At 28.1% G+C, this 9793-nt stretch overlaps 1 protein-coding gene across 2 annotated transcripts; it reads right to left on the reverse strand.

Annotated features, from left to right (window-relative positions):
• Positions 1-368: 368 nt before the first annotated feature.
• On the reverse strand, positions 369-2254 carry LOC108336237 (protein LIGHT-DEPENDENT SHORT HYPOCOTYLS 6). Of its 2 annotated transcripts, none has more exons than XM_052880325.1 (2): positions 1015-2254; positions 369-718 (listed from the first exon to the last, which is right to left on the reverse strand). In XM_052880325.1, the coding sequence occupies exon 1, from the start codon at positions 1685-1687 to the stop codon at positions 1019-1021; it is 669 nt and encodes a 222-aa protein (XP_052736285.1). In that variant the 5' UTR covers positions 1688-2254; the 3' UTR covers positions 369-718; positions 1015-1018. The 2 variants fall into 2 exon arrangements, with proteins under 2 accessions (XP_052736285.1, XP_052736284.1); XM_052880324.1 differs by having other exon boundaries at positions 369-779.
• Positions 2255-9793: the final 7539 nt, after the last annotated feature.

A 9793-nucleotide genomic window follows, 5' to 3' on the forward strand; every position in this document is an offset into this window, starting at 1 on the left:
ATGATAAGTGCACGTGTGCATCATGGTAGATAGATTGAGCCCAACAGATCTGATACAACCCCGGGGACCAGATGAACAGTGTTGCTGGGAACTAGTCTCTATATATAAAAGAAGGATTAGACCTTATTTGACTCCATCTGTGTTCTTGTTGCCCTTCTTACGAACACCAGATCCAAAACAAGACAAGGATCAAAGATATAAAAGAATCATCAAACTTTTCATTTTTTTTTTAATTCATTTATCTACCAAACCAAAATCATCGTCAATATATAATGGAAGGCTAAATTCGATTTCTGATTTCCTTCCATAAACTGCACCCTTCTGCAGAATCATATACAGTCGCCGTGTATGTGTATATATGGTTCTTCTTTTTCATTTCAATCTATCTTTCATCACCAAACTGTTTTCCAACTGCACCTTGGAGCTTCCCCGGGTGAAGACAAAAGAGAAATGTCACAACGAAATTGAAATCAAACGAGATGTATTCTCGCCACTGGCATCATAGAAATATACGCCACCCAGTGAGAATATATAAACAAATAGATACAATGCAAAGAAAAACCCATAAAGAGGGATACGATTCTCTCCCTCTCACTCTCCAACAGTAAACCTCATCATAAGAAAACGAGGAATGGATTCAACACGAAAGTGAAAGGCCTCGGACTCCTGTGTCAAGCAAAACAACGTGTTCGTTTCAATCTATGCCTCCACCGGTCCGCTACCTCATTTCATGAAACACAAGAACGATGATCAAACATTTCACGTCGTACGACAGAAACCTAGTATCGAAACACCACACTGAGTACAACCACAGAATCAGATATATAGTTAACACTATTAATCTATGTATTCGTCGATAGAGGTTAAACTTTTATAGTAACTATAGATAAATCAGCATAAATAAATATATATTTATGTATATAAGGCGGAAGCAGAACTAATAAATCTCCTTAAGAATAAAGATAGATAGATAATAGCAGTATAAATTGGAAAAAAAAATGATGAGAATTATACTATACTATACGGAAGTAGTGGCAGTAGTAGTAACATTAGGAGTGGTGGCAGTAGGAACATCAGAAGAAGGTAGACTAACGCCTGCTCCGTTAGTAGGGTTATTAGAAGTACTGGTGGTTACAGTAGAAACGGTGGCGGTGGTGACAGTGGAAGAGATAGTGGTTGTGGTTCTCTTGCGCTTCTTCTTCTCGTAGGGAATTCCACGGGCTTTGGCCTGGGCTTCCCTTACCTCTCTGAGGTAAATTCGGACGGCCCGAGTGGCGAAGGGATTGGACTCGGGACGGCCTCCGTTTTCTTCAAAGGCCGCCCTGAGTCGTCCAATTAGGGCGTCGAGGCTGCCCCAGGCCTGCTTGAGAGGGCAGGCGCAAGGGGCCGGAGGGTTGGGGTGTCCGAAATAAGGACACCCCGAAATATGCACCTTAGTCTTCCCGAACTGGTCGAGGTACTTGAGAAACTCGATCACGTGCGCGCCACTGCACCGCGCCAACGTCAATGGCGGCTTGTGGTTCCGCAGGTACTGCAAGAACGTATTCCAGTCTCGCCGCTTCTGCGACTCGTAGCGGCTGGGTGCCGCCTGTGCCGCCGACCCCTCGGCCTGTACCAGCGCTGCTGATCCCTCCGGCGGAGCGTCGGGCACGGTGGGCGTTGGCGCTGCACCTGCTGCAGCGTCCATGATGATGAAGAGGAAGCAAGCAGAAGCAGAAGAAGCAGGGCGATGGATCGGAGAGAAGAGAATCTTTTTAAGTTTGTGTTGGGAAGAGAAGAGAAGAAAAGGGAAGAGAAGAGAGTGAAGAGAAGAGAGGAGGGTTAAATAAATAAATAAAATTGTTGATGTGTTTGTGTTATTTGAGAGGAAAGGAGAGAGAGAGAGAGAGAGAGAGTCGAAAGAAAGATTGGATGATGGGACGTAAAAAAGGCTTGTTGAATGAATTGAATGAATGAGAGGGAGAAGGTGTTTAGTTGAGTGATGGTGGTGGGGGCGAGTGGCGAGCGTTTTGCACAGTGTTCACAATTTCACATGGTGGCCCCTCTTGACATGACCACTTTACTATTCACCACGTTGGCCCCCTCTCTTCTCTTCTTCTTCTTCTTCTTTCAATTTCTTTTCTAATCTATTCCAATAAATTAACAAAATCTACTTCTTCTTCTTCTTCTTCTTCTTCTTCTTCTTCAGGTCCGTGACTTCTCCTCCTTCTTTTGCTTTCAAAATTTTCATCTCCTCCCTAGCTCCTACTGTACTACCAACGCCTCAGTACTACAATACTATATTTTTTTTTTATTTCTAAATTTGTTTTCTTCTGCTTTTTATATTTATGTCCAATATTCACTTCTTGTCCACCCTTCAATAATGCCCTTTGCTTCCCTTCATTTCTTTTTTCTTTTTTGCATTTAAATAATTAAGACCAGAAAACAAAAGTTTACTAACCCAAAAACAAGACAGACAGACAGAGAGAGAGAGAGAGAGAGAGGAGATTCTTTCTCCCATTGTTTTACCAACTTAACTTACTCTTAATACTAACATTCGATAAGAGTTCCCATTGCATTGCTGTTCAATATAAACATAATTGTTCAATGATTTATTCAGAATAATATACTATACATTTAGGAAGAGTAACTAGAATTTCTGTTTCAATGAAATCAATTTAGATTCCATACATTACAAAATAGTATAAAATCTTGTTTTCAATATCTAATGTAATTATATTATAAAATTTCAAAATTATTAATTAAATAGAAACAGTTCGGGCCAGTTAACAAGTTTCCTTTGTAATAATATATTTATATAGTTTGTTCTGAAATAAATGATAACTTTGTGTTATATTTGTTTATTTTAATTTTAAATTTGTCACGTTCGTGAATCAGTACGATATAGGTTATTAGTCCATTTATTTCGATTTATAGTGTATGACACGTCAATTCGAGTATTTTGTGTATGTGATTGGAATTCAGAAGGAGAATGGAGGGTAAGTATTTTTCCATTAGTAACTATGACGATATAGACAAATTGTAAATAATAAATTTAATAAAAACTGATTGAGTTTTGAGCTAAACTCACTTAATAGAGCATGAATTGTGTTGTGTATATGTGAGAGAACAATTATTTGAATTTATGAAAAAAATAAATTTATAATATAGTTGATTTTATTTTATTTTATTCTTTTAAGGTATTATACACAAACTAATAAATGTTTCAAAAATTAAAATACATGCATATTTACTCCTAAAAAGTAAATGCATATTTGCTCCTAAAAAATAAATAAAACTAAATAATCGATGTATAACTTATATTTTGATATCATTTATTTTAATTACAACCTATATAACGACTCTGTATTAAAAAAGATTTTATAAATTTAAATTTTTATTCTTTTCTTTTAATATTGTAGTTTGAAATAATATATTATTATTGAAGCAATAATTTTTTTTTTCATGTCATAAAAATTCGAAATAAAATTTTTAAAATATATTAGAAATCTATAATGTATGTCACTATTTTAATTAATTAAAACTAAAGCAACACTTTTAATAATATCTGGAATATGTGAAAAAGAAACTACTTTCTAAGAATTGCTATAATTTGAGAAAAAATGAGAAAATATAAGTAGAATATTTTTAATTAGAAAAAATATAAGTAGAATATTTCTAATTAGAGAACATAAGTATAATCTTTTAGTTTATTTTTCAGTATATTGTTTCTTATTTTTCTTTTTTAGAAAACTAGATTATTATAAATAGTTGTAAAAGAATGTAATAGACATCAATTATAATAATAAAAATCATTCTTTTTTCAAGTTGATATCAGAACTCTCAATTTTGGGAGAACAGTTTCCACCACAACAGTAGTCAATGTTGTCGTTGTTTAGCCACTATAGTCATTGGGGTCGTTGATAAGGTAGAAAGGTACGTCCAACTTCGATGAATACAACACCGAAAATTGTTTTAGGAAAGGCGTTGCCATCATCATCGCTAGTGTTGTTCACGTGTCTAGTCCTAGTAAGACCTACACATCGTTGCCATCACAGAAAAAGGTCGTCAGAGCCTCCTGAGTTTGTCCCATGGGTCACTCTGATGTCCCATTTGGTCCATATTTGAGTAGATATGAGTTTTGATTCCTACTCCTTTTTTCTGCTGTAGCCCACTCGTCATTGTCATCTCAGATAGGATCACTAGAGACACCTAATTGTGTTCCAAAAGGATGTCTGAGATAAAAATTATTCCTTTGGGTTTTAATGATCTTCCAAATGTGGAGGGTGCCTATCGGTTGGATGGTCATAATTTCTTACAATGGAGTCAATACATTCGAAGGATTCTCAAGGAATGTTCAAGACTAAATCACATAGATGGAGGAGGGCCAGGACTAGACGACACTAATTTTCTAATTTGGGACAATGAAGATTCACTAATTATGATTTGGATGTGGCATTTCATGATTCCTGAGATAAGTCAAAACTATATGTTTCATTCTTTTGCCAAAGATATATGGGATGATTTACAAAGTATTTTTTCATTAAGAAAGGATTTTATTGCATGGTATAACATTGAAAGCAGGATACTTGATACAAAACAAGGTTCTCTTTCCGTATTAGATTATCACAAAATCCTGAATAGACTTTGGATTGAATTAGATCAATATAAAACAATAAAGATGTGTAAAACAGATGCTACCGCACATGCTGAAGCCCTAGAAAGAGGAAGAATATTTAAATTTTTTCATAATCTGAATCATGAGTACGACATTTTTTATGGTAAGAGAAAAAGAAACTTGATGGGGCATCTCCAACACAGGCTCTACCATAACAATCGAAAAGCAAGTCCACAAAGGAACAAATGCCATTAAAAAATTCATTAAAAAAAGTAATCATGGAAACTATTTTTCATATTATAAAAAATCTGGACATACTAAGGAAACAATATATTAAAAAATAATTGATATTCATTTATCAATTTGATGAAAAATATTGTAATTAGAGAAAAATCTTTCTAATTAAAAAAAATATTTATAAAATCTTCTAATTTATTTTTTAATATATTATTTCTTTGTTTTTTTTGAAAGATTAGATTGTTATAAACCGATGTAAGGAGAATATAATAGAACTTAATTATAACAAAAATCATTCTCTTTTCAAGTAATTATTAGGTCAATTATATTACCTTATTTTAGTATTTTATATCATCTTAGAGATATTCAAACATGTTACATCAATATTAATATTTTATTTCAGTAACTAAAAGATCCAAATAAAAATAAAAAATTCAATTTTATATTATGATTATTTTTTAAACTTTTATGAATTAATTAATATCTCCAATCAAATAAATTAAAAATATTATTATATTATAATTAATAACTAAAAATTAATTTATAAGTGTTAATAATTCAATTTACGATACTATTTTATATTTACATTATTCCAGTAACATAACATAAAAAAATAATGCTATAAGTTTTCTTTTATTTTAATTTTAATTTTAAAAATAGTGGGTGCGGCTATTCACCATGTCTCCTTCGGCCTACAAATTTAGTGGACTAACTGACTAATCGAAAACTCCAATCCGGAGGTCAAGTCTCACTTTTCATTCCTAGAAAATATACAAAGTATTTATTTGATTTTACTATACTATATTATTTTTCACCAGTATCAAACATACGTACTTTTTTATTTTACACATATTTTCATGTATTGATAATATATTTTGTAAAGGCACTTTTGTCGTGAAAGAGTGTGAATTTACTAATTGGTAATCACGTTTAATATTTTTTTTAAACTTGATTTCTTTATGGTATATTTGAGATGGTTTTGAATTTAAATGGAATGTAATAGTTATGTTTTAAATCACGGGTGACAGTAGAATTTTGGGTGGTACATATAGTAAATAATTGAAATGATAACGAGGATTTCAAGAGCACCCTCACTCAAACAAAAACATTGTCAATTAAAATACCATATATGATCATCTTAAGTTTAGAGAATCAATTCTCGAAGGTGAAATGAATGTAATATGATACGACAATCAATTCTCAAAAAAGTTTTTTTTTATTTTATCCATTAGATTTGTTTTTAAACTAATTTACTGTAAAAAATAGCAATATATTTCAACTTTATAATTTAATATCTAATAAATTATTATTTTAGTTTTTAAATAGAATTCTTACTTTCTCAAATTTAAAATTTTTATATCAATTTTCAAAATGTCAATTATGAAGAAAGTTTGAATTATGTTGTTAGTCAATTTAATTCATTATATGTATTGCTAAAAATTATTTTAAAAATTTGTTGATTTTTAAAATAAATATTTTTTTAGTGTGTGCTTTTAAACACGTTTTAATCATCATTAAAAAAAGTTATAATTTATTTTCAATATATTTATTGTTAAAAAGTAAATTATTTTTAAAATATTAACTAACTTCTTTTATACTATTTTTTTATTTTTAATTTTATCGTTTATAATTTATAATTGCTTGATCATTTTATAAATTATTAAAGAATAAATTATATCAAAGTATTAATTATTTTCTATAATATTTTTTCATTTTTAGTTTTATCCTTTTGATTTCTAATTATTTGGTTGGTCATTTAATAAAATTAAATTTAATACAAATATATTTTATTTTTATTTCTTAAAATAATATTATTTTAAAATAATATATATTTATTAATAATACAAACTATTTAAACTGTCATATAAAATAATTTCTTTCATATGAGTTTTTTTTTTCTTAATCAACTTAAACTATGATAGACATTTTCGTAAAAATTATTTTAAAAATTAGTTAATTTTTAAAATAAATACTTCTTTTAATCTGTGTCCCTAAATACATTTTAGTTATAATTAAAGTTTTTAAGTAATGTATTTTTAATATATGATAACTTCTATTTAATGTATTAATTCTTTTTCTATGCTTTTTCTTTCCTTCTTAATAAGTTATTAATGATTAACTTATATTTAAAGTATATTTTTTTAATTTTTAATTTTATTCTTTTATGATTTTTAATTAATTTTTCGTATAATAAAATTAAATTTAGAACAAATATATTTTAGTTTTATGTCTTAAAATACTATTGTTTTAAAAAATATATAGATTTATTAATAATACAAAGTATTTAAATTGTCATATACAAATTTTGTCATGTAATAACTTTATACAAAAGCTGTGAACAAAAAGTTATATTTATTATTATTATATTAAATTTATTATATAAATATTCTTATTATTGAATATATTTCAAATTTTTATTATGTAAAAATTAAACTAATATTATTTAATAAAATTTAGTATGAATTATATATATATATATATATATAATATATATATATGTAACTTTATAAAATGTTTTAAATAAGGGTTGAGTATACTTTTAGTCCCTGAAGTTGAACATGAAATTGAAATTAGTTCATGTTGGAAATTTTGATATATTTTGGTTTTCAACTTTAAAAATGAATGAATATATAATTCTTTCAATCAAACTATTTTGTTATGTATTAAATATTCTTCTAAATTGACATTTAAATAAGAAGCAACTCAAACACCTAAAATACCACTTTAAATAATTATATTTGTCACAAAAACGAATTTAATTTTTTCATTAAAGTTTAAGGACTAAAAACATATTTAATCATTTAAATAATACAATTAAATGAGTTTGTAGATACATTGATTGGACGACTATGTTCATATACTAATTAAATGATTCTAACAATAAACACTAGACGAGTATGTCTATACACTGATTAGACAAGTCTAGTCATATACATTAAACAAGTTTGTTTATAAACAAATTATATGAGTTTATTAATACACACTAGACGAGTTTGTTCACATTACACTTATTAAACAAGTTTAGCAATATACATTATATGAGTATAAATATACACTTATTAGACGAGTTTAACAATACACATTATACGAGTGTAAATATACACTTATTGGATGAGTCTAACAATATATACTATACGAGTGTGTTCATATATTTGATTAAACAAGTCTAGCAATACATATTAGATGAGTTTATCGATGTATTGATTAGATGAGTCTAACAATACACATTAAATGAGTCTTTCCATACACTAGAAGAATATAACAACAAACTTATACGAGATTGTCCATACAATAATTAGATGAGTATAACAAAAATTATTAAACAAGTCATTTCATATGTTGATTAGATAAGTATAACAAAAATTATTAGAAATTAAAATTTTTATAGTAATTAATCTTCACTTATAATTAATCTCATAATTCTTTTCTTATAAACTTTACAAAGAAATTATTACTAAAAAAAATAATTTATGTTAACAAACGATCATATACAATATAAAAATATAACATGAAATTATAAATAATAAAATTTTAATGCATGTTTTTAGTTATGGAATATGTTGATGAAATATTCAAATTTTAATGATAATCTTAATTATATAATCTAAAATATTAGATGGCTATTTATTCTAGTGATGAGTCTAATGTAATATTTACGCATATATCACATTCGTTTTCATAGAAATCAATGTGTATTCTCTAGTGTTATGACATCAATTGTGCATCTTCACTTCTTTTTTCACTTGCAATATCAATCTTTTTTCACTTACTCTCAAAAATCCCTCACCTCCACCTTCATAAGAAAACCCTTTGATCGTGTAACAATATTCAGTTTTTTTGCATGAATTATATTCATTTTCTACATCAATTAATAAGTAATGTAAAAAAAATCACTTTTATATGGACTACATCTACATCAGTTATAATTGGATAATATCTAAGTAACCAATATAAAAACTGATTATCAAAGTACTCTTATATTTTATGGACAAAATTTCAATTTTCTCGTATTTTACCACCTATAGTTTTTTTTCTTATTTACATTGTACCGTCCTATTTCTTAAATGTTTACACATTTTGTAATTATATTATTAATAAAACCACGTTACTTTATAGAAAAAGTTTGAGAGAATATTGATGTCATAAAGGATTTATATCCAATCCACGAAAATTAACAAATATAATAATAAAAGGTGCAAGAAAAAACATTCGGATTAGGTGAAATGATAATAGTTAAATGGAAACACACATTTAAGCCAAAATAAATAAAATGAAATTTAAGTCCCATGTAAAAGGCAAATTCAGCTATATGACCTTTAATATTTATTTCGAAATGAAACTATTTTAATACATAAAAAAAATGAGACTGAATTTGAGAGTTGATGGAGCATATGTGCAGGCTTTTGGGTCCCTACTTAATGTATAAGGAATTATGAAAAGGCACTAAGTAGTTGTTCCTTGGTTTGAGGGCATTAGAGAAAATGGTACCAACACTTTTTCAAATGCTGCCAACTGTTCATTGTCATCTTTCAACAAAAATCACACCACATTTAGCATATGCATTTTTTATTTTTAGTACTTTCCAACACTTCATTTTCACACAACTAGGGTTCTAAGCTCTATCACAAACAATGCTAATATTTATTGCAAAACAATGCTAATTTTAATAGACTTTGCTTCTAATTAAAAATAATAAATATAATTCACTTAATAAAAGTTTGTCAATTTTTTTACTTATTGTGATGTTAAGTTTAATATTGATTGATATAATAGTTCGGAATGATGTTCTTGCAGTGGTATATTTTATTAAACTAAGGTTAAAGAAACTATGTAGTGTTAGGTTCGCTATGGATTGAGTTATTAAGTTAAATATTAATATAATCAACAAGGATTTAATAATAATTAATTCGTGATGTTTAAGGACATTATAAGAGTCTGGTAACGAAGATATTACAAATC

Source organism: Vigna angularis, chromosome 7 (genome assembly GCF_016808095.1).
Source record: "Vigna angularis cultivar LongXiaoDou No.4 chromosome 7, ASM1680809v1, whole genome shotgun sequence".
Taxonomy (NCBI): domain Eukaryota; kingdom Viridiplantae; phylum Streptophyta; class Magnoliopsida; order Fabales; family Fabaceae; genus Vigna; species Vigna angularis.

Bases quoted from the DNA above. Each gene is read 5' to 3' on its own strand.
- LOC108336237 (XM_052880325.1), bottom strand. From the start codon at position 1,687: ATGGACGCTGCAGCAGGTGCAGCGCCAACGCCCACCGTGCCCGACGCT.